The sequence below is a fragment of the Puntigrus tetrazona genome, chromosome 6, assembly GCF_018831695.1.
Source record: "Puntigrus tetrazona isolate hp1 chromosome 6, ASM1883169v1, whole genome shotgun sequence".
NCBI classification, from domain to species: Eukaryota; Metazoa; Chordata; class Actinopteri; order Cypriniformes; family Cyprinidae; genus Puntigrus; species Puntigrus tetrazona.
In genome coordinates, this window is record NC_056704.1 from 22622415 (window position 1) to 22649023 (window position 26609).

The following is a 26609-nucleotide window of genomic DNA, read 5'->3' on the forward strand; positions in this document are numbered from 1 at the left end:
AGTAATGTTATTGTTAAAACTCTATATGAGGGGAAAGAAATTACTTTGGCTGTTTTTAATTCATGTTTTAATAAGAAATGCATTGATACAAGAAAGAAAACAACATTGCTAAAGCCATTTGATGGAATTAATTTGTCTTTTTATAATTTTATACAATTTGCACACGTGTGTTTTTTTATTTTATGCAGACTTTTAGCAGCTTTCTGTCAGGACTAGCTTTAGAAATAATAGGTGCCTCGTGAAGTATTTTGCGTCTCTTAGAATGCATTTGTCTCTAAACACCTCTGCCTTTTCTTTTCAAATAAATGACTGTTGAAAATCACTTAATGTGTGAAAATACATTTGTGGTTACTTTGGTGTAAGCTTGTATGGTGCCTTTGTGTGCTTTCAAATTATCAAAAGTACAGGTTATAAAAGAGACTTTCATTGGATGTGATAAAATGTTTTTTTTTTTCTTCTTCATTCTCTCTGAATAGGACTGGATGAATTAGGCAGATATTGAAAGGGTTGTCAGTAGATGCATAGGAAATGAGAAAAATTGTCAGTGTCGATGCACCAATCCCTAAAGCAGTAATTGCATTCTGGGGAATTGCAGAATGTTTTTAATTAAAATGCCACAGATAGAGAAGGCTGTGTGCTGCGTCTTAATCGTATTTCACATATGTACCATCTTCTCATTTTCATATTTGGGTCCTGGAAAAGACCTCGCTCTTAATGGGCAATAACAATTAAAGTTCTCTTTGACTTCGTAAGAAATTAAACGGCGGATCTGCAGAGTTAACAACACGTTGAGCATTGTGGTGACAGGTTGAAAAAAATATTTTGCAGTTCAGCTGATTTTATTTGATGGGTCAGTGAATACTGAAGACATTACCTACTATATATAGTCAAGATACCAGGTCTAGTTGTCACAAGGGCTCAGAATCTCAGTAATAGTGAGGTTTGGAGTCTGGTTGCATAAATGCTTGTTTTACTGTTTAGTTTTCACCAGAATTGACTTAATTAGGCTTGTTTTATAAAATGTACAATAAATCCGATATCATATCCTTTTGAAGAAAAGGGAAACTTCATACAATAAAGCAATGATGAACTACTGTATATAATGAAGTCTAAACTGATAAATATATTATGTTGTTTTTTTGTGCTGCCTTTTACATTTTTGCTGTTTTTATTAATTGTTTTGCATTTCATAATTATTGTGAATTCATTAAATAGTACATAAGTAAGTAGTGGTGCAAATCACAAAACCCATTCTTCGGATAATACTACGGATTTTGAGTCGCAAATCGGCAAAAACTGTTTGCTTTTCATTTATTGCTAAAAAGCTTACTTTTAAGGATTTCTATACCCCTGCAGAAACTGTAGTTTAACTACTAAAGTCAGTAATACCACTGGAACAATTACACAAATTGCAAGCGTACATGAACAGCCCTACAACATAAAATTGTAATCCGTATAAAGACAGTAGTATTCAGGTGCAGAAATGTAATAATTGACCTTAACACAACATAACTCTTACTGCATAAGTTATAATACAGATTATTCTTTATTAAAGCTGTGGTATTGTTTGATCAGCAGACCAGACAGAAGTAGGTATTTATAGACTGCTGTCTCTTTAAGGCTAAATGCGCAGACATATATTCAGTTTCGTTCTTAGACAGCTATATACGTTAACTTAAGACATGCACTGTAAAAGAAAAAAACTGCGAACCATTAAACAGTAAAAACCTGTTAAATGGTTAACAGTAAATTCCTGTAAAAAGGTACAGGGAAAAGCCATAAATTGACCTTCCCAGAATTCTCCGCATTACATTTTCTTTAAAAAAATCATTGTTTCTTCTTAGTTTTCCGTATCAGTTATGTTTAATAGGGTTGTATGTTAAGTCTAATGTAGTTAAATTCATGTTTATTGCATATTCTAGTTTAGCGTGCATATTTCAGTTTACCGTTTTCTCACCGTGAGGGTGTTTAGTGTTTATGTGAATGACACTGAGCGCCTTCTATATATATTGTCATATTTTAAAGCCGTTTGTGATGAGCTTTGGTTCATCACGTGACTTTCTCATCATCACATGCATTTGGTAATTATCAGTGCATTTCAAAAGTACAAAACCTGAAGTCACACCTGAAGTTAGTTCAGGTAGAAACTATAGTAAAACCGGTGTCTACGCGCCTCATTGTTGATTTACACAAGTTAAATGAACCATATCTTTTTTTTCCTGACCAGTAAGGGTCCAATAGTTAGTTTTTTTGCCCAGATTTAAGGGTATGTGTCTGTACAGAAATCGACTTTCAAAATTAAAGCTACCCTGAGAAATATTCAGAGGAGTACACGTGACAGCTAATAAAGAGGGAGAGAGAAAGAGCTGTTAATCAAGAATTTGAGGCATTTCTTTTTCTTCTGTCTCAAATGACAGTGAAAAACAGCTGGAGTTTCTCTGCCAGTCTGATTTGAGTATTATATCTGCTTCCTGTGGAGGGAGGGTCGCATGTATCACCAGTCTTTATGAAGACACGACGGCTCACTAGGACTGTGATAAGTTATGCTGGCATTTACACATCGCCCACGGTGGCGGCTCTTGATAGTCAGGTTCATTTAGATTATTGTACATCCCATCAGATCGGTTTTGCATAGCTGGAAGTTCTTAAGTGGTGTCGTTTTTCTTCATTTCAAACTGTTATGAAGTGCAGAATTGGACAGTGCTCGTGGGACATTGCATCAGGTCTTCGTTCTCAGTCCAGATGCATGCCTGTCGTTCAGGTATAAACGCATGCTGTTAGTGATTTAGGATTAAATAAATTGCCATTAAAGTTTTTAGGAATAAAACTGAGACATTCCCCATTGGGATATAGCAACAGTTTGACACCGCAACACCGTGGATGATCTGGGAATTAAAATGCTGCTGATTTGGGAAAAGAAGTGTTTCTCGGGTTTATCAAGGACATTTTGAAGTTAGAATAGTTTTATTTATTTCGTTTTATTTACATGCAACCTGTCAATTTATTTATTGCTAGTTATTCTTTTATTTATTAATTTATTATTTATTAATTAATTTTATAAAATGTTCCAAGCTGTAATTTATATATATATATATATATATATATATATATATATATATATATATATATATATATATATATTTTTGAATTTAAAACAGTTCTTCTTAAATGGTTAGTATGTTCTCTTATTTGCATATCTGCAGCTGCAAATGGAATTTACAAAATCAATTTGTCAAGTTTATTCTTTTGCCTGTTATTAGTTATTATAAAATGACTAAATGTAAATGTCCACATCTGATTTTAAGCACGTGACCAAAACAGTTTGTATGTTTAGTGTAAAATTTGTGTCCCGAAGTCAAACCAGTTGACAAGCACGGATTTAGAGAATCCCTGTATGTGTTAAAAGCTTATTTACCACATTTTTTATTTTACAACACTGCATTTCCTTAGCCTGAACTGTTTAAATGAATACCATCTGGATCCCCCCAGCCCCAACTGTTTATGGGGATGCTTGTGCGTGTATTCTTTTTAAAGTCGTCCCTTCATGTGAGCGGCTGGTGCGGGATGCTTTTATACCACGTTTCTTCAGGGGAAATAAAAAAGCGAATGGTTTCAGCTGTGTATATTAAAAGAAGCATTTGTTTAAGTACTCCTCCCTCTCCCCCCTCTCTTTCTTTCTGTCAATTTTACGTTCTTTTTGAAAAACCTCAGCTGTGTGCTATCCTGAAGGAAACAGCCCGCCGAGACAATAGTCTCTTTGCTCTTTTCGGTGTGTGTTTATGGAGCTGGGAGCACCACCTCCACTCCCAAAAAAAAAAAGCAGACGAAAAAACTATAGCGACATGAGGATTGGGATTGTCAGTAGCCTGATAAAGGTGAACCGGCTGCGATCAAACCTGGTACGCTCCACTCTCGCTGTGGACGACCATATGTCCCCTCTCCAAATCACTTCTGCTTTTATCTCTATCCAAAATATACCCAAAAAGACATTCTTTTCTTTTTTTTCCTGCCTGAAATTAATTCAGTACCTTAGATGTTGAATGTGTTTGTCCACTTTGTTCTTGTAGGCTCTCAATTTTATGGCTTCTGTTAGTCTTTTATCTAACATCCTGTGTTTCATTGACATGAAAGTGGCAGTCCAGCCCTTTGTTGCCTTCCCATCATGTCTAGATAGAATCCAATAGGGTTATAATCATGAGTGCTCAAGCGCTCGCTGTTTGGTTTGCTTACTGGCCACAGTCCAGGTACTACTGCCAGGATTTTCTGTGAAGTTTGGGGTAATGTGTAGACTTAACTTACTAAAGTTAAAAATATAAGTGAAAATATTAATAATTTTTAATGTTTAATTCCAAAAAGAAACTGGAATTACGTTTTGGAATTTAAAGCCATTATATTGGTGTGCAAATTCAGTAAAGTAAATTGTCTTCATTTAATATTCTTATTCAATAATTCTTTTTATTTTAGTTTATTTTATGAAGGAAGCTTTTTTTTCCCTTTTGTCTGTCCATCTGCCAGAGCAGTAATGACAGAGCGACTCCGTTTGATTGAAAACACTGTAAAGCCCGTTTTACATGAACAGATACTGAATCAGATTTTTTGTCATTTCCTTCCAAAACAAAGACTATAACATTGTGTCAAATTAATACGAACAAATGATGAATAATTTGCATGCCTCATTTCCAGCTATGCCCTGACATGCATAAGGGTAATTAGCCTGTGAGTATTACAAGTATTAACAGTCTGTCAATAAGCTTCATACAATTCATGACACATCTGTTACTTGAATTCATTTCGGTGGCCTTTGGAAGCTGAGCATTTGGTGGGCTTTAGGGAAAAAGCCCCAGCTGTCCTGATACAATTTTTTTTTTGTTTATTTATTTTGAATTAAAAAAAAAAAAAAGCACAATAAGTTGGACCAGTTACTAAAATCAGTGTGAATTTCAACATAATTTAGTGTCATTTCTAAAATCATCAGTTGAAAATATTGGTTTCAACAGCTCACCGATGCTGATTCTTTGTCCCAGCGAAAAAAGCAATTACATAAATTACTCCTTCATTACAGACTTCTCATTGCAGAGGTGTATGAGCCTTTACCGCAAAGTCACATATTAATCTGTGAAAAATGCACAGGAATTGCTTTCCCTAATAGAAAACCAGTATTTCAAATTGCCGCTGACTCCCAGGGTTAAAAAGAAATTTATGTTTTAAGAAATAATTAGCCAAAGCCCCCTAATAGACTTGTCCCCTAGCCAACATGACACATTCTAGCTGACCTTTTAGTCATCTTCATAAACCATTGAGCGCCTTAATTTCACATTTAAATCTAGCCCCGAAGCAGAACCAATCGCTGGTCTGTGTTTGGGGGGAAGCGAGGAAGATTTAGCATTGATTTAGCCTATAAAGAGCCACTTCATCTCTGCATCAGTGCTCCAGGTGACACCACAGAACCAGAATCATTGGAGAAGAGGTTAATGTGGGTTAATTCTTCTGATTTGTGCAATGTGTGCCATTAAATGTCAGACTTGGTGCTGTTGAATACAGCTTTGTTTAGACTGTCCCACCTATATAAGAGCTCATGGTAATGATTTTGTTAGATGAGGCCAGTTGTGAGGTGTTCTTCAACGCAAGTCGCTCAAGTAAAGGGGTCTCTGAACTTTGATGTACTTTTCAGCTGAGCGACTGCAGAATCCCTTTGAGGAAGATGACAGCAGGGGCTCACAAAGCTGACTTCACGCTTTCAAATTCAAAAGCGTGCTGGTCTCGCAGAAATTTTTTACATCAGCATCTATATTTTTGATCCTTGAAGTGCAACAGGGATGCCATTAAAAAAAAACTCTCTTCAGTGATTTAACGTCAAATAATTTCAAGATTATTCCAGTCATGTTGAGAGTGGAGTTTAGTGGTGGGTCTTAGGTATGGGAATTAAGCAAATTAATTCACGAAGTCTCTCAATTTCCTCTTTTTTCAGCGCGGATGTTTTCACACTTTTTAATCCAGTGAATATTTCTCATGGTACTGTAGGTTTATTACCGGAAGCTGTTCACCAAAGACATCCTATTTTATTATTATAAAAGTCGGGCATGTTGTCACATTATATGTCGTAAGCTGTCATACTGAGACACTGAAACCTGGTCAAACCTGACACTGAATAAACTGTTGTAGGCTTTTCAGTTTAAAATATACATTTAAATAATTATGAAGAAATAAAAAAAGGACCTTAAAGGGATACTTCACCCTGATATAAAAAGTTTGTCTTAAGTGACTTACCTCCATGTTGTTGCAAACTCATGAAAGCTTTCTTTGTCTTTGGAACACAATTTAAGATATTTTAGATGTACCATTAACTGCCAAGTAATGAACACTGTCAAGGACCAGAAAAGTATGAAATCTGCCATCAGTGGTTTAATCTGAATGTTACGAAGTGACGAGAATACTTTTTGTAACTTTTGTAACTTCTTTCAATAATTCATCCCTTCTTTATCTCTCTTCATTATGTTGTTGACTTTTGTCGCCTTATTATTTTATGTATGTATTCATTTATTAATCTTGAAACTTTCGTTTTGTTGGACAGAATTTACTAAATGGTTTGAAATGCAGTACTAAAAAAACAAGCATTATGTGACAAGCAGCCCCACTGTCTAGCCTGTTGCATGGGCTCATTATCTAATTGTTCATTTTTGTTTCTGAAAAACAATAAAGGATCCTGTAACGAAGAGCACTTCAACAGTTCCCACCTGAGACTTCACAAGGCACCCATCCATGCATTCGATCTGCTTGTACGAATTACCTTTTCCAATGATTTTAGGCAACAATTGCGCAAGGGACAAGCAGGAAGCTGTTGTGGCTTGTTATTGTTTTCCGTCAATTGTCAAATCTAAATTAGTTTCAAAGGAAAGGAAATTCAGTTTCTGATGCGTTTTTTGGAACGGCTTTGTAATGGTTGCCGGCACGATTTGTGATGAATACAACTCAGAGGGGGCCTGATAACTGCAGGAGCCATTAAAAGCACTCATGTGTGGCTCACGCTTAGCAAAACACCGCCACAATTGGGCAGGAGCACTCTTCTGTTTGGAGGGACCCATTGATTTTGTCCTCATCTTTACTTCAGATCTGTTAAATGTTGTAAAATTACATTGCCGGTGATTGTAGATTTGATGTTTTGCGATTAAGGTCTGTCAGTGAGCTTTTAAACACAATGCAATCTTTAGTAAGGAAATGCTAAAATAAAGAAATAAATCTGAATGTTAAGCACTGTTTGTGCTACAGACATTATTGATACATCAAATCACGTTACAACACAAGAGAAGATATTTTGGATGTTGTTTTTGTTTGTGCATTAAATTGGAGGGGCCAAAAGTATCCGTGGGCTTACTGAATAACAAACACTGAAGCACACAGGCACACACACTCACACAAATTGTGTTTCACAAAAAAAAGAGAAAGTCATACATGATGACATACATAATGAGTAGATTATTGCAGAATTGTCATTTTTAGTGAACTATCCCTTTAAGAGCACGAAAGGTCTTAAGAAATGTACTTTCCATCTTAATGCTTCTAATGGAAAAATGTGTCTGTGCGTTGACTTTACTGCAAAGAATATTATGTTGCTATATTTTTTTCACAACATAAAATATGCAAATTCTGAGGAACAAAAATCTGTTATGTTTTATTGCATTGGTTGTTGGACGAATTGTGGCAATTTGGAAATAATGTCTCATGAGTGGCACTAAAGGGTTAATGCTCTTCTATATATATATATATATATATATATATATATATATATATATATATATATATATTATACCTTGCTTTTAGAAGTCTTTTTGAGCTTTTTATCATGACTTGTGTTTCTTTGAGCTTTTTATCATGACTTGTGTTTCTTCGCATAACTATTAAAATGGTTCACCAGGTGGACTAACAAGCAAGTTTACATTAGCAAAGCCATACATTTGAAGCTGGTTATACGATGATTACTTAATGAATCATTCACTATGGTACAAGTGTTTTTAGGAGATAAAATGCTTGGAACTAAATATTTATTAAATGATAATCTGCCGCTATAATCATACTTTCAGAAATGCGGAAAAGAAATAAAAGTTTCCAGTGTTTTACTGTCACTAGAGTCTATTTCAGCTGGAAACTGCAGTGAATTGTATGTATAGGTACATTTTTTGAGTTGGCACTGAATGAGCTGCCTGGGGGACGTTACCAAAATGGCCACAGAGTGAAACGACTTGCTTTAAAGTGTCTTTGAAACCACCTAGAACACCCTAGCAACCGAAAAGCAATGCACTAAAATCTACTTTGAGCATCTTAGCAACACATAGCAAAGCATTGTGGTGGAGTATTGCATGAGAAAGAAAAATCCAGTTGCACTAAAACACGGCAGGATGTCATAAATGTCAGTAATATGTGCTAGACATTCTCCCAGTCCCTTAGTCTCTTTGGCCCCTTCTTTTTGCATTTAACTTTCATCTCCAAACTTTTTTTCCCCCATGTATTCTATCCTGAGTCAGCAAGAGGCTCAAGCTTTCTCAATAAACAGACGCAATGGGTGGTGATTTAGCCCCCAGTCCAGCTGAAGGCTATTTACCACGTCTGTATACACACTCCTCCAAGGCCTTCACTTTGTGTGGCTCGCTGGTTGTAGCGTAAAATAGTTTTTTGGGGAATAAAAATACAATCGCTTTGAATGTGTTGCATATATTTTTTATGAATCTACTGTCTGCATTTGCATAAGTGTAACGTTTTTCTCTGCTTTCACTGCTTTTTTCAGATTTGGAGAACTTCAAAACCCACAAACGGAGCTCTGTGTCTGTCCGAGAAGGACAAGGAGTGGTTCTTCTCTGCGGGCCACCCCCTCACTCCGGAGGTCAGTACTACTTTAGCTCGTTCATATTTCATTTACACCTCATTTTTCCAGAGGAGAGGTCTTCCGGCAGTCTCTCGGCACTCGGTTGTCCAATCTGCGAATCATATAATCCCATCAGCATCTCTCAATTCTCTGACAGCATGTGTAGGCAAGCCCAGTCGCCCTCCGGAGACGGAGCTGTTTGTGTGCAAACCCACTTCCACCCTCACCTGCCTCCCTGTAGCGCCGAGCAGCATCCTTCCTTATACCGAGCGAGGGATGCAGGTCAGAAAGCCATAAATCACCATCGCTCTCTTCCTGAGTTACACAAAGACCCTGAAGCATCAAGCATTTCATCCATGCTGGGCTGCTCCTCCCCTGTATTTCTCCCAGAGTTTCTCTGCCGAGTCTCACGTCTCTACCTCCACCGTGAAATGTTCATTAACTCTGCCATTGCTTTGATGGCCTCTATCAATTAATCCAGCTGCGTGTGATTTAACTGCTTATTAATGGTGCCAACAGTGTTGCTTGTTAGAAGTGCTTTGTTAGCGTTTATTGCACGATAGGTGCTTTTTCACAAGGCCTTTTTGAAGGGCGGCGTGGATCCATAGCATTCATACTTTTGTTATGTGAGCTAATTAACATTGTGAAGTGGGCGTCCAAAAAGACATTTTAGTTTTTTTAAATTGTATAAACAAGATTTAAACAAGGTGTGTGCTGTGGTGATATTACAGCTCTTTCAAAATTATATTAATACTGACGGGATGTGCACTGAAATCAATCAGTCTATCTATCTATCTATCTATCTATCTATCTATCTATCTATCTATCTATCTATCTATCTATCATATATATAAAACCATATATTTCTCCCTGGTGAACAAACATAATTTCTTTCATACTTTTTAAATGTGCTGCATGTAGTCCTAGTGTAATTATTTATGTTTAAGACAATCTTTAAATTCTGAATTGCAGAGTTGCATGTTAAGACTTTAAACAGTGATTTTAAACAATGGCACAGTACAACTCAATTAAACAAACTGGACAAAGGAAAGAAACCGATATCAAAGTGATTAGCATCAAGCTGTACAGGGCTTCTAACAAAGATTATGTGTTAGCAAAGCCCGCGTTAAGATACTTTTTGGATGAAATCAGTCAATAAAAAAAAATCTATAAATCAATTTAAATGAGCTGACCAGAACTAACTGTTATAATCTATGCTGAAATGCAGCAGATGAGTGGGCTGTGTCACAATCAACGGGGTCTGCTTTCTAAATTTGGCAGCTAAAGGAAGTGGCAAAGCAACAAAGAAATCAGATTAGACAAAGACTCCTCCAGCTAGTTACAAATGGTATAATTCATTATTTTTTTCTGACGAGGCATTTATTTATAATTATGTTTTGTGTTAATGGTGATGAGAGCTGGTCTTTTATTCGCAGATGTTGATCGTTTCTTTGAGTTTGAATTACACTCTCAGAAATAAAGGTACAAAAAGCTGTCACTGTGCCTGTACCTTTTCAAAAGACACACTTATGTACCTATTAGGTTCAAATATGTACACTTTAAGCACTAATTTGTACCTTTAAGGTACCAACACGTACCTTTTTTAAAGGTACCGCCCCAGGGACAATTTTTATTTTTTTTGTAGTAAAAGAAATACTTCAAATTAAGCAATAGACATAACGTTTACAGTATATTAAACATATTGTGCATTGTGTAAGCATATTGGTATTGCCCATTTACAGAAGCTGGTTAAAAACAACAACAGCAAACGGCATACTGTGATACGGCACTCTTAACATTATCTGTTTTCTGCAGATAGCACATTTATTTATTTATTTGTGTTTTTTGGTCTGTCTTTCATATCGGTTCAGAAATTCTCTGAAGTTTAAGAACTTCTTGTTTTTGTTGGATTTGGCGAGTGTTTTTCTGACAGTGTGGCCGCTAGTTTGGTTTGCCAAAGCTTCCTTTCAGCTGTCCTCATCAATTAGATGAAAATTCATTTTGGTGTTGGAGCGTGATTTATCTTTGACTCGTAAAAGGGAGGAAACAGAGTACAGGAGCATGAAAATGTCTGAAACGGAACCGTTATTCTGTGTATAACGTGTCTGGATTTAAACAGAAAGAAGCCTTTGTATGTTAACTTTTATCATGTCCTTGTCTCTGTGGCACTGTGGAAAGAAAAGCTCTGTGAAAGAAAGCAAGACTTTCTCTGTTAAATCTACAAAGAAAAAAAAAAATAACTGTAAGAGTTTGCCAAATCTTTCGTAAGTATTTTGGAGGGTAGAGTTGCTAAAAAATTCCAAGGTACTAAGTTTGTACTAAAATATTACAAAATGTAAGAATACCGTTTTTTATTCTTTATTACTAGTAATGTCTACATTTGGTTTCTTCACACTTGAACACATTGAAAACCCATGTATGTGCTCAAGTCTTTTTTAATGTTTTTTTACAGTTTGTTTCATGCAAAAAAAGTAACAATATTTTTTCAATTTAAAAAATATATAAGGATGCATCAAAAGTAACATTTATGATGTTATAATTTATCATTTTTTTTTCTCTTTCAGATAAATGCTGTTCATTTTCTATTCACAAAGATATTATGCAACATGAATTTTCCAACATTGATAATAATAATAAATATTCATTGAGTAGCAAATCAGCATATTAGAATAATTTCTGATTATGAATTAAATATAATAATAAATATTTATTTTTATTTTTACCTAGTTACCTAACAAAAATCGTTATAGCAGATAAAAGTATTGAAATATTAATACGTATTCGGTACATTTGAATTTATGCTGAGCTGATATTAAAAATCATGGTACTCACTATTGAATTTTTGATATTGTGACAGCTCTATTAGAGAATATAAAAGTCTTGTACATCTGGACTGATTCAGTGCTCACATAAATCACCCAGATTTTCTTGTACAAGTTTTAATAGGTCCAGAAACACTCATAAAAAAGCGTTTAGTCATAAATAATTAAGGCTGTAGTATTTCGACATCGATGCACTTTAAAGACGCGTATCTCCAGCTCTTGTCTGCTTTGGAAAAAGTGACTTCCTGTGACAGCTGATGATGACGTTGATCATTTATGCCATCTATCTCTTTCTCCCCCAAGCATCCTCCGCAGTCAAACTTGGCATAGTCAGTGGGTGGCGCAGTAACGAATGAATATCGCAGCATAGCGCTATTCATTACCTTCTGCACTCGGGGTCTGAATGACTGGCTACAGCTTTGAGGACTCATATGCTGCAGAGAAGCTCTCGTCAGGAGCAAGGCCCTGCCTGCCAGAGCAACTGTCAGGGGAAGCATAAGGCAGAGAAGACAGCTGGCCCCCTGTTTCCTTATGCCGCCCGCTGCATGCCGCGGATGCACTCGCACATGCTGATTGAGCTGTATATGATCCACTGGCGAGGGAGAAGGCGAGAAGGGAGGATTGGGGTGTGATTGGAGGAGAAACCGTGCGCTGGCTCTTACGCTGCTCCAATACAAATGTGATAAGATGTTTGGCCACGTGCAACAGTGTGAGCATGCATTAGCGTGCCAAACCTCCCGAGCGTGTATACATGTGGAAGCTTGTGACTCTGAGTAGGAAATGGAAGCAGATGATCTCTTGCACATCATCTGCATTTTTGCTCGGTTAAATTTAAGGATCTCTCATGAAGTCGATTGTTTGGAAGATCAGAGTTCGGTAGTAGATCAGGAGCGGCGAGCTGTGACTTGCTGATGGTAACTGAACTGGCTTGGCCAACGCTATAATTGCATTTCCTCTTCACTTGTATCGAGACAGTAAACAATTTAGCTATGATGTACTGCATGTTTCTAATTCAGAGTTTCTCCAGGTCGTAGTTCACACAAATTAGGGCCGTAAAAATTAGAACAGTCTTAAATTAGAACAGAAAGTCTTAAATTCATAAAGTCGTGGCATTAGATGTTGCTCTCATTGCTAAAAAATAGAGATCTTCTTCAGTATATTTGTTTTCTTGTGCAATACATTTAAACATCCTTCAAGATGCATTTACCTGAGATGGAAAATTAAGATATTAAGTCTTGATTTCTGAGAAATTTAACAAAACTGAGTTGTATGTAAAAAGAGTATGAAAACTTATTTTCCCTTTGAATTAAGTCCATTGGTGGATATTTCATTCTTCCAATTTTTTTGGTCTTTTAAATTCAGTTTATTGTAATAAATTTCACATAAAACATTCCACTTTGCTTTTTAAGTAAATGCAAATGTATGGAAAACAAGTCAAATTGCAGTATGTATTGATGTATTGATGTCATTTTTTTATCTCCATAAGCTTAAAAAAGTCTTAAAGTCTTAAATTTACATTCATACAACCTGCAAAAACCTTATAACTGTATTATATATACATGTATATAACATGTTTTTATTTAGTACTTAAGTATTTTTCAAAGAAAATGTAAATTACAGTGACAAAGTACACTCTCTCATGATTGTTTTTAAAATGCCATGAAGCTCTTTTGATTACACTCAAGGAGTCTGAACTCATAAGATTCATATATATATATATATATATATATATATATATATATATATATATATATATATATATATATGATCTGTGAATAAATGAGAAGCAATCTGGCATCATGCATTATGGGGCTTATTAAGTCATCATTCACAGGGTATTTCATCATACCCTCTCTACTTAACATCTGGACATGCTGTGAATATATTAATTAAAGTCTGATGCAGAGCGATTCAGTGTTCAAAATCAGCTCATGCGACATGAGGAGGAAATGGCTCGGTAACTGTATTTGTTTCAGTTATACAAATCAAATTTGACAAATACATTTCACTGCCTTCTTCCAAGCGTTTTGGGGTAACATTTATGTACACATTAGTGAAAAGACCGCCATTTAATTCAATTCATGAAAATTTTGTAAAGCGCTTTTCACTATATAAATCGATATCGCTTCTTTAAAATGTTTTTCCCATTTATAATTATACTAACAATTTGAGCAAAAGGCTGGGTTGAAATATCATTTATTAGTATTTGGTACATCATCTTCTGACTACATGAATTCTGCAAGTTTGTATGAAACTTATTGATCGTGTTCTCCAGCATTAGAATCCAAAGGTGTCAAGATTTCCCTGACAGTTGCTCTGGAAAGTTTATATTTCAAGTGGTCACCAAAACTTTGACTTGTCACAACTTTTAAAAAGCTTTGGTTTGGTTGTTAGTGTGTTCTGGGTGGCAGGTAGATGTTTGCTTACTGTCCCAAGTCAAAAGAGTCCACCTTTAATATCTACAAGGATTTTTGCAATAGTTTGCAGAGAGAAAAATGTAGGTGTGACCTGCTTATGTTAATATCCGATGCAATGTGTTTAGTATTTACTTCGTTTGTGTAAATGAAATAACGTAAAAGCTTGCATGAAGCTTAAGTGGTGTGTCAGGAAGGCTCAAAACATTTCAACAGCTTCAAGCTGCCCCGCGTCTCTCCTTGCTGTCTAGGTGTCAGTAAACAGTGTGTCCCTCTCCACTGGACACCAGTCACACATTATGACGTCCCCAAGGCTTCCTGCTAACAAACACCCGCCCCCCACACACACACACACACACATTTCCTCACCCGTACACAGTCCTGTGGGAATAAATTCAGCCCTGCAGGAATACACTGCCACTCATTCCCAACAACAAAACAACTGATTATGTGCTAGGCTTCTAGGCTAAGGCTTAGGAGACTCAGGAACTGTGCTTAGTCTGCCTCGCATTATGTCTTTAAATGAAATTTCTTAAAGCAGTCACCAAATAACATTGTGTTTAAGCGGTTTACATATATTGAATTTTACCCAGATTGTGGTATATTGAATAGTTCAACAGCTTATTAATAAAAAAAAATATTTTTCAGATTGCTGTTTTGGTAGTTATTCAGATAGATGCTCTTCTCTTGCTGGGTTGGTGGTTATTAATTCTTATTTTATTTAGTTTTATTTTATTTTATTTAAATATTTATTTTATCTTTACAGCATTTTTTTTTATTTAGTTTCTTTTTTTTATTTTTGTCCCTACATGTTTACTGCAAGAATATAGCTTTACTTTGCATTTTTTCATTTTACGTTTGTATTAGATTTTTGTATTTTTTTTTATTTGTGAGAAATTTTCTCATTAAAAACAGAGTGGTACTTTACAGCACTGTAATTATTTTACTTTCTCATTCAAGTTGAGTTTTTCCATTTGAAACGCCGCCCGTTTTAAAATGTGAAGACACATTGTGACTTTGTACGTACTTTGTTATTTTCATTTTGGAGGTTTAATGTGAGAATAATTTAATATATTTGCCACCACATTTTTTTAAAAAAGAAAAAAAAACACCCTGGATAACTCAGAGTATATATATTTTTTCACCATTCCCCATTTTCGCACACAAGCAGCATGTGTTATTTTCATTTTGGTGGTTTAAATGTGAGGATTATTTAATATATTCGCTATCACATGATGGAGAGAAAAACACCTTGCATAACCCTGATTATATATATATATATTTTTTTTGTACTGTTAGACGACACGTGAGATGTTCCAGAGGTTTTCACTTAAAGCCGGTTTCATTTTAATTTAAACCGCACAATTTTGTTTGTTTCCAATAAGCCTAAATATGAGTAATAGTACAGCCATATGCTTCCTTTGCAAGGTATCTTGTGCGTGAGACACAAGTTAGCAGTCAAACCAAGGACAAAGTATTTGTGTTAATGGAGAGATGATGATAATAATAATAATAGACCAGCTCTTGGCTTCTGGCTATTTTAGATTCACCGCAAAGACTCAACAAGGTGTCATCTCTTTGTCTTTCGTCCTCCATTCCTTGTTTTACCATCCGATGTCCTTGCATGTCCATAAAGCCCAGAATACAAGAGAATCTTAGAGGTCGTGTCTGATCTGAGCTGTCAGCTCTCTTCTGAGATGCGTATTCCTCATCGCCGGATTCGGCGTTATGGTTATGAGTAAATGTTTGTGTGCGCGACTGACTTCACGAGTGCCCCGAAATGTGCAGCATAGACCCAAATCGAGCCTTCCGTGCCGCCTCAGTCAGGTCGGATCAGTCACGCAAAAGCATTTGAGCGGCTGCTAGCTTCACCTCAGCCTCCGAGCCTCCCGTCCGCAGCATTCAGCCTTATTCTCCGTATTACTCAATAACTATGTTTAGTGTGGGAATCTAATGCGCCTGACCTCCATTTGCTAATGGAGCTCGGCCCTTTCAGGTGTAGCGAACGCTGAAATCACATCTTTTCTGCTCTCCTCCTAACAATGCGCACGATGGCATCTGCCCCGGAGTCGGGCGGCAGTGAGAGCGCAGACCATGTGCGCTCTGTCTGGCCCTGTTAGGAGAAAAGAAGATGTGATATTGTGGAGGCCTTAAGCGAAGCGCTTCGCAGACTGCTGCTGTGTTTTCTGATTTCTTTCAGGTTCTCTCTACTCGGTTCTTACTGCAAATGTCAACACAGGGCCAGACGGTAAACGCTGCGTTTGGTGACAGGCCATATAGCGGAACGTTTATCTCTAAGGAAAACGTAAATGGAGATTGGAGGGTCAGTCAGAGAATGGTTAGACTAGGCCACAAGGTTTAAATGTCATTGCTAGCAGAATCACAATGAAGTCGTGCATTTACATTTACGTTTATTCATTTAGCTGGCATTGTTATTCAAAGAGATATATAAAAGAGAAATGCAACTGGAGATTCATCACAAAGTGGCAATTAATTTGAGAAGTGCTAGTAATACAAAGTAACCCAAGCTACAAAAAGATTTAGGAATAGTTAAAGCATTTTTCTTTTTTTTTTGCATTTATTTCTTTTCTTTTTTTTTTTGCTCTCAGCAGGGTGCAGTTAATTGCTGATAAAAGAGATTGGTTTACAGGATCTTTTGAATATTGTTGAGGATTTGTTGTTTCAGATGGAGTTACGAAGATCATTTTACTGGCATGGAACAGTGACTAAAAATGTTCAGCAAAGTGATCTTAAGAATATGCAGTAGAATTAGCATTTAACATAATTCTAATAATTCATTCTTTGAAATTACATGATTATGATATGCTGATTTGGTGCTCAAAATTAGTGCTCATTCATTAATAATGGTTGTTGTTATCAGTGTTGAAAACCATTTTTGCTGCTTAAAATTTATGTGGATGCTGCTTTTTTCAGAATTCTTTGATGAGCTGAAAATTCAAAAGAGCATCATTTGTTTGAAACCTTTAGCATGGCAAATAACTTAACTGTCATTTATTCTTAATTAATTGCATACGTGCAAAGTATTGATTTAATAAATTATCAAAAATATATGTTGTTTTAGAATTTTTTCTTGAGCAGCACATAAGCATATCTCTAAAAAAATCAAGTAACACTAAAGGTAATGGCTACAGAAAATTTGGCTTCCATAATATGGAGAGAGAAATAACTATGAAAGTCAAAGTCAACCAGCATTCTTCAAAATATCCTCCTGTGTCTAACAGAAGAAATTCATACAGGTCTAGAACAGCTTGCGGTTGAGTAAATGACAGAAATGTTTTTTTTGGATGAACTATCCCCTTATTTAAAAATCCTTATTTACAAACTGGAAGCAACCTTTATTCTTTGATCACTGTTGTTTTTATGATTTATTTATTTACGGAATTATTCATTAATTACTATTAACTTTTTTTTTATGTATTTGCCCAGCAGTAAGGTTGTGTAATCCTGGACACAATGATTAAATATGCATACTGTTGTCACAACAAGTCTCACATGTATTATTAACAGGCGATAATCAGGCAGCTGTGATGCTATTAAAATTCATCAAGAGCGTTCGCATCGATAATGTGCGATTAAGAGGCAGATATGTGCATCTTTTCATAAAGCTTTATTTCCTGCTTGCGGCATGACAGAGCATAAAAATAATGAATGGGTCTCTTTGATTGGAACTGAGACTGGTGTTTGTGGTGATAGATGGTTTATTTTGTCTGCAGATATGTCTTTTCTCTCTGTTTCTTCACCAGTGTAATAATGGTTTCTTACCGCTAAAATGAAATATGATAGTGAGATTTTTTTTTTTTTTAAATACTTCCTACACCAGTGTTTTCCCCCAGGCTTCCACGGCTGGTGCAAATTGGAAAGAGAGGGATTGTTGTCAGATAGACTGTTTATAGTATTCAGACAGGCACTATGACCTAGCCTAAAGTCTAAAACATCTATTTTCTAATTGCAGTTCCAGTACTGTCACACATCAGTAGTGCTTGTGTAAGCACATTAGATCATTTGTCTTTGAGCCAGATTATACTGTCACCTTCATCATGTCCAGTTAATGGCAAAAGTACAAAACACATTTATTCATTCATGTATTTATTTTATTTCTTGCCATGGATGTATTAATAACTCCTTATAGTCATTATTTTGTTCATTTTTGTTTAGTAGCGCTTGATAAAAATCTAAACAAACCGGTAATCTTCTTTTTCATTTAAATCGTGCTGGTCTCTTTGTGCTATAAACATAAATGATATCTCAAATTAAGTTGTTTGTTGAGGAGAGATGTGATGGAGCAGACTTCTAGTTTTTCACAAGTTCCTCTTGTGCTAACACTGCATATGATCAATGTTATAGTAAAAAGATTAATATAATGAAATATTTATGATATAACGTAAAATTATTGCCTTCTATTTTAATGCATGTATATTATTTTAATACTTTATGCCCATTTCAAATTGTCTAATCTAATTTGCCGGTTTGATGTTTAAGAAACAAAACAACAACAAAAACATACTAGTCTTGAAAGTTTAAATGGTGGTGTATATAAAAATGTAAGCAGAATTGCAGAATTTTTTTATACCAATAATAATAATAATATTAATAGATTTCTCTTTTGTCCGTCTGCCATTGTTCAGCCAATCAGGTAACATCACTCCAAACTCACACTACAGCTATAGTTTTACACTCTGCAGATGGCATTAAATATATATACTATATATGCATGAGCTGTAAAAACGTATTTCTGCTGTAGATGTTAACCCCAACGTAGAAAATCTCCAGTTTTGTACTCCAGACCTGCCCTTAGAAAGCAAAAATTTGTTTCCTTCATCTTCCTTAATACTCTCCCACATGTCCGTACAATTTGCACAAATCTTATACAGTCTATTTTTTCCCTTTTCGTTTTATGTTGACTTCTCTGCTGACTTTCTGCAACCCCAGCATTCTTGGTATAATGCAAACTGAGTTTTGTCAGCATCTGACAGTCCCCTCTAGGGACCCTTCAAAGTGAAGAGTCTTGGCTTCTTACACATCAAATTTCAGAGTGAACCTTGAACATTTCTCATACTGTATGGAAGATTCTATGTAGCATTTATAATGTTTTTTTTATTTTTTTTAATCTCTTATTTTTGGGAGAAAAGCCCAGCTGAGAACCAAGTGCTTTATCAGGAAAGGTTTCCTATCAGGGGAAAAATGTGAAAACTTTGTGCTTTGATGTTATATTTTATCTGCTTGCTTTTTCTCATTTTGTTGCATTATGTACAAGTTGATTTCTCTTTAGACCTTGATATCAAACCATATGAAAAAACATAAATCTAAGGGTTTGAATAATTGAGGGAAGAAATCCTTTGGGTTATGTTAGGGTTGCAACAACAGCTTTGAGCAACCGTATATGACCTTTCTTTGCTAACACAAAGCTTTGTTTTGTTTTTAAAAGCGGCGTTAATGCCTGCAGCAGTAGTGGGTTAGCATTTGAAGTGTTTACCTTCAAAATTAATAAAAAAAATCAGCATTGTGCAGAATGATTGATTGAATGCATGGATGGCAGGATTTAAGTCAGAAAGCAGATCCTGTTTTGCCATGTGCGATAGCACAAAATCACATTAACGTTTTTCAACTCGTCCTGAGCACCAGATGTCTGCGTGCAGGTATTATGTTCCTCGCAAGCGACTTATCAGACATTTTCAAAGCACAGCACTAGAGATTTAAAAAAAGAAATATCAACATTAACTTCAAGCTGGCACCCTCATGTTAGCTAGCACTGAGCTACAGCTAACTTTAGCGGTTTGTTTACATCTTGCTTGCTTTACTGTTAATTAAGTGTTTAATTGAAGTTAAATTAAGTTTGACCATTGCATATTTCTGAAAGTCTTGCTCATCTTTTTTATAGAAATACTTCCTTATATTGCAGCCATCTTATATTGCTATATTATCTGCATGATGTTAGCTTAGCGCTCAGGGTTCATGGGTGGGGAAACCAAGCCTCTCAAAACCCTTCTGTGCGCAAGATAGCCGAAGCCCACAGCTATGGATCAGATCAAACTGTGATAAATGACCAGGGCTCAGGCAGGAATCCTCCAAGACTGTTTTGTTTAATTAGCTAACGAGTGAGTGGGTCTGATTGGGCTAAGCTGGGGAGATGCTATGTGCCTGTCGATTAAATGCGCTGCTGGGGAGCCAAAAGCCTTGGCCGAGCAGAACATTACAACGTTCTGCAAATGGATTTATCATTGATGGCGCAAATGGAAAGCTCACATGCAAACGTGTCTAACCTCGGAGTGGTTTGGTTGAATAAGATTCAATATGTGCCACAGAAGCATGGAGGAAGCTGGTGACAGAAAATGCACATCGGTTTATTAATGCTTCAGTGCATTGTTCTTCCACAGATGCGGTTATATGCTTATTAGATTGACAACTGATTTCTTTATTGCTGTTTTGAGCAGCAATTAGATTTCGACTTATGCAAAGCCATTATAAAAGCCCTTCTTTTTAGTTTAGAGCCTTTCTTCAATCACAAAGATGTACTATTCTAGCAATTTCAATAAAAGAATGAGCAGTTGAATTATTATTAGAGAGCACACCCACTGGAAGGAAAATTTCCTTTTATTTCTTTGGTTCACATATAGATAATAGAGAAATTTGGGTTTCACCTTGCTCTTTTTGTGGCTCACACTTGACGGTAGAGCTTGGGGAATGACAGGCATTGTGGGTAATTGAATCAGCAAAAGGGAAAACAGTTGTAACTCCTGGAGGTCAGGTTTGAAACAGTTTTTCTGTGCCAGTAGAGGAACCAACCACTGACAGATGTGACATTAAGTGTATGCTGACATTTCGTGGAGAGAAACAGCCAATGAGGATGCTACATCTTCAAAGTCTGGTCAACAGCCCTCTTCTCAGAGTTGAGAGTTGTTTTATTTCTGTGTCTGATATAGTGTGAAACAGTGTGTTGAAAAGTACGCAACTGGAACTGACTGTATTACTATTTCCACGCTGAGCTATAGAATAAGAATGAATTACAAAAATGTAAAATAGAAAAATTATAAAATAGCTATGAATGAATAAACAAACAAACAATATATTTCTTAAATAAAATTAAAAGGAAACCTAATTTGAATGCTAGTATTACTTTCTTGCCAATTGAGTGCATTTCCATCTCATCAGTTTTCAATATACTGAAGTTCAAGTATTTTTTTGTTGTATAATAAATCTTAATGAAACTCATTATTTCTAAAAAGAATAAAATATGTTTAAGTGAAATAAATTAAATACAATGCACCTATGATAAATAGTAATTTGATTTAGCCTATATTTACATTGTAGGTGTATTCTATATTTTTACTTATTTTACAGTTTACAGTTTTGGTCATATTACTATGACGTGAATCATATGTATTTTTCACATTTTATTATGAAAATAATGTCAGTAGCCCTAAAAATAGACTTCATATTATTTTGACTGAACAAGGACATTTCTTGGCTGTTTTTGTGAGATTCGCCCAATTACAATAGTCTGACACTTTAGGACATTTCTATTCATCTGTTGTCCTCTCCACACATTTGCGTTAAGATTTCCATGTTGCTTTTGTTAAGAATTCTCTGCTTTAATGATTAGCTCTTTACTCATCGTCCATTATCCATTAACTGACCAACGCTCTGGATTTTTGAACATTGGTTACATACGACCACTTCCCACTTGACTAGAGGCCAACTAATCACAGGGCACTGGTTATCCTTTCGGTCATTAATTCTCACCCCCTAAGCCACACAACCCTCCTCAGGCTGATTAATTTTCACCCTAGCATGTAGCCCCAATGCTAATTTAGTAACTCTAGGGAGGCGCAAGATTCATGAGCAGAGCCCACATATGCCATTTAGGCTCTGCTGAGAGAGGAAATGTCACCGTGTACTCTAGTTATGTTTATGCAAATGTAGTTTCCGGGCAGTAGAGTGACCTCTTTCTGCTCATGTGTGATGCTAACGGTCTTTTCTTCTTCTTTCCTTTTTCCTCTTAACAGCTTTGACGTTCTCCTGGATTTTTAATGAGTACCCGTCATTCGTGAAGCAAGATTCTCGTCGATTCGTGTCCCAGGAGACAGGGAATCTATACATTGCTAAAGTTGAGCCATCTGATGTGGGCAACTACACCTGTGTTGTGACCAATACTGTCACCAAGACACGCGTCCAAGGGCCGCCTACTCCTCTGATACTGCGCAATGACGGTGAGGATGCTTGTCAATGTCACCATATATACCATGCATTCGATCCTACATGTATTACGGAATTATGTAACTAAAAGCAATAAGAAATGTGAAATATTATGTACAATACAGATTTTATTCAAAGGTTAATAAGCTGTTTCTCTGTAAATTTTAAGATGCTGTGGCAGCATGTTTCTGTGCCTCTAGGCTGGCATTATCAAAGGCCCTCAAACTGAAAGGTCATTTGTCTTAGGCTGATCTAATTGTTGCTTCTCTGTGGATTCACAATTTGATCAAACTCATGTTCAAGGGTGCTATAAAATAAATTGTCAAATATCTTAACAAACACAAAATCTAATTTATCTGACTGATAGCGTAAAATAGACCACTTTCAAACCATGATTTTAAAGAAAAATTATATTTTAGTTTTTTGTAATTAAACAACCGTTGTAGTTTTAAAGAGTGAATTATGATAGACGTAAGTAATTGTCTTTAATTAAGCAATAATCCTAATAGTATTCTTATTTATTGTAATATTGCGTCATTTTTTACATGAGTATTTAAAAAGTAGCTTTAATTGGTGTCGTTAAAAAACACATTTGATCATTTTAAGGAATACATGTCTTTTTGTTTACACAATGGGCGTTAATTAACTGGTGAGAAACGTATTGCTTCAATTAGCTCAGAGTTTTTTTGCTTCTACAGGATATGTGATAAATATATTAATAAAGTTTTAGGGTTTTTTTTATATTAAGCAAAGCTTAATAATTGAATTGCTTTCAAAAGTGATAATAAGAAATATTTTTGAGCACCAAATCAGCACACTAGAATGATTTCTGAAAGGTGCTGAAGATACTGAAATAGAGACACCCGTTGAACCTCAAAAAGTAAACCACAGTTTTATATTTATTTATTTAAAATTTTACAGTCCATCTGGCTGAGATGCAGCGAATGCCTTGTCTGAACTATGGTGTAAAACATGTTGTCTAAAAACCTGATGTTTCTATCTGTGGTGCATGACCAACATGAGCTGCTCAATGGCTACTGTCACAGTGTGATCTCCAGGCACAATTTCAAACCCCATTGTACATGTCTCTCTACCTGGGATGCACCAGAAGGAGATGATTGCCTCTCTTCAACCCTTCCCATTTGGCAGCGCTGACATAAACGGCCAGCGTTAGACATTACCGATAAGCATCTCTTTGAGTCTCTCAGACAGCTTAGTCGCTAGTCCGATAGCACACCTCACAAAAACACAGAAGGAGATATCAGGGCTGCCTGCTATTCCAAAAGCCTACAAAATAAATCATGCAATAATAATGAAAGGGAAAATAAAAGATTGGCTGCTTTTGAAATTGCAGTTTCAGATGGAGTAATTGATACCTTTTGTTGAAAATAATTGCGATTTTGCTTGTCGATTGAGTGTTTCATTTTTTTTTAAGGTGTTATGGGAGAATATGAGCCAAAGATTGAAGTGCAGTTTCCAGAGATTGTTCAAGTGGCCAAAGGTTCAACTGTTCGTCTGGAGTGTTTTGCGCTGGGGAAGTAAGTATTACAAATGTCCTCGATATAGAAAGAGAATGTACATATGTAATGCATAAAAATGAGTAAAAATGAAAGGTTGGCTTAAAGGAATAGTTCACTCAAAAATTTTAATTCTGTCATCTTTTACTCACCCTTGAGTAGTTCCAAACCTGTATGAATTTCTTTGTTCTCCTGAAAACAAAAGATATTTTGAAAAAAGTGTGGTCACCATGGACTTCCACAGTAGGGAAAAAATATTATGGGAGTCAGTTGTGACCAAAAGAGCCTGGTTACAATCTTTTTTCAAATATCTTTCTTTGACAGAACAAACATTACAAATTTAAGATTTCCAAAAAATTGACAGAATTGGTTGAACATAGTGTAGGCCTCAAAACTAACCTCAAGAAGGCTGGCAATCAAATGTTAAAAAGTTGAGCTCCATACATCCTATAACATTAACTGCATAATTTATTCATGCTGCAACGCATGCTGGGAACTCACAAAGCCTTAACATTTGAACAACATGAAATTCTTTGATCAGATAACTGTGATTGACAACATTTGGAGTTATAGCATTTTTTAGGATTTGAGACTCAAAAGGTTTCATAAACTGGAAAATGTGCAGTTCCATTTTTTACAGTGTACCGAGTTACTTTTTGTGTTTGTGTTTGCAACTTAGCCCGGTACCATCCATAAGTTGGCATCGGGTTGACGGAGTCCCATTTGCCCGTAAAGTGGACGTAAGGAAAACCAGTGGAGTGATGGAAATCCCTTACTTCCAGCAAGAAGACGCTGGCACGTACGAATGTGTGGCGGAGAACACCAAAGGAAGAAACTCTGTGCAGGGAAAGCTGTCTTTCTTTGGTAAGTTATCTTGAGATGCATGAATATTTGAAGAGCTAAAGCCACATGTCACGTCCATTGAAGTGAAGGACATGATGCAGGCCTTTCCAGTCGTCAACCCTGACCAGCAGAAAATCAACTTACAGCCGGATGTTGTGCCTTAACAGTGCATCAAAATGATTAAAGCCTCCCGGTCGTGATGTCTCTAATATTTTTATCCAGATTAAAAAGATGAGAGAATGACCTTGAGCCTGACCTTCTGCTTGTGTGTGTGTGTGTGTGTGTGTGTGTTCCATTCTACCAGATGGCACTGTGATTGGGATCCAATTTGACTCCAGATCAAAGCTGTTAAATTTACTATACTTAGATGAGGGGCACATATGCCAGGAAAACACTCAGCAGAGCAGCATCTGGATCTGTGATGACTTTAGATTTTTTTTTGTGCTTTTCTAAAAAAAAAAAAAAAAAAAAATAGTTGTTGATTTTAAAGCATATTTGGAGACTGTGGACTCAATTGAAGATGTTCAGATTTAAAGGCTTAGTGGAGATTGCTCGTTTGCGTTATGGTTATGAACAATGCTTAAAACTGTGTAGCATATTAGGAGAAGCTAATATTTTGTAAGTAATAGGATTTATAGTTTTCACCTGGTGCATGATAAATGCATTAAAGAGGACTTTTTGAGAATAAACAACTATCTAGACTAGCAACTAGTAAGTTCAATTAAACCGGTTCATAGCAAAAGCAGTTAGTGATATCAGTTATTTCCTATGGATGAGTTTAAAGGCTTTTATTTATTTGTCTGTTGTAATTTAAACATTTTTAGTTCAACCCTTTTTTCGAAATCTTTACAAAAATCTGATAAATGAAATAATGTTCTTCTTGTGTTTTGTTTAATGAAAAATAACATGAAAAATTTGCCATTTTCTGACCACAGTTTTAAACAATATGATGTATATAGTATAAACTGACTTAGTCTGTCCTGATGGAAGTGTATTGGGGCATATATAGCTATTTATTAATTAAGGATTTTAGTCGAGGAAGAAAAAAAGCATTCAAAAAGACAGAGTACAACATGTAAATCCCTTTTATATTCTATTAATTTCATGTGCACCTTCAGCCTACATCTGTTTACCAGCGCAAATTGGCATGAATTGTAAAAATGAGACCCCAATGGCTAGGCCAGGTTTTCTAGCAAGTGTATTGTGACTCAGAGGCTTATGAAGAGAAGCATATTAAATATGGACTTTAAAATGAAGGGTTCATAACCTTTTCCCTTCACCGCCGCGTTGGCTCCGTGGCATTGTTCATACAAGACAGCTACCTATTAAGTAAGTACCTGTAGGCTAGAGAGCAGTGGGATTTATCCTCCCCTTATGGGATCTTGCACTGGCTCTAATGCTGTACCCGCATGCCCAGTGGCCCATTTACAGGAATAGTCTGCAAGGAGCTCGCTGAATGTTTTATTATCCCTGTTGTCTCATTGTTTATATTCCAAACAATGTGGAATATGGGGGGACAGGTTCTTAGAAACGGGAAGTTCTCCTAATGGGCTTCCCAGATGCGCAACGTAGCGGTGATTTATAAATGTATTAATTAGATAAATAGCTCGGGCATATTGTAAAAGCTAATGTAATCCAGCCAAGGAGGCGATTCTTCGTAGGCGTGGTTGTGATTCGCTAATGCTCTCGCCCCTCAGCTCTCATGCCCCATTCTGTTTAGGAGAGACTCGATATTTATGATAATTCGCCTCGGTTTTCGCTTCGCTTCTGCTGTTCTTCAATCGCTTCCACCCCCGTCTCACTTCTCCTCCTGTGTATAAGTCAACTGCAGTATAAGGAGAAGGAGACAGACCTTTAGCATCTGGTTAAACTGGATTGCCTGCGGTTATTGAATTTGCTGAGAGATATCTTATACTAAACGGGCATTATCTCATCAACAGAA

General features: G+C 36.1%; 1 protein-coding gene across 3 annotated transcripts in view; it reads left to right on the top strand.

Moving 5' to 3' along the window:
- The window catches only part of cntn4 (contactin 4), a 124386-nt gene that overhangs the window by 47223 nt on the left and 50554 nt on the right, over nt 1-26609 (top strand). For all 3 annotated transcript variants that reach the window (XM_043242038.1, XM_043242037.1, XM_043242039.1), the window contains 4 exons: nt 8780-8875; nt 22118-22321; nt 23743-23845; nt 24504-24688. In XM_043242038.1, coding sequence (XP_043097973.1) covers nt 8780-8875; nt 22118-22321; nt 23743-23845; nt 24504-24688 — 588 coding nt within the window. The remainder of the gene's footprint in view (nt 1-8779; nt 8876-22117; nt 22322-23742; nt 23846-24503; nt 24689-26609) is intronic.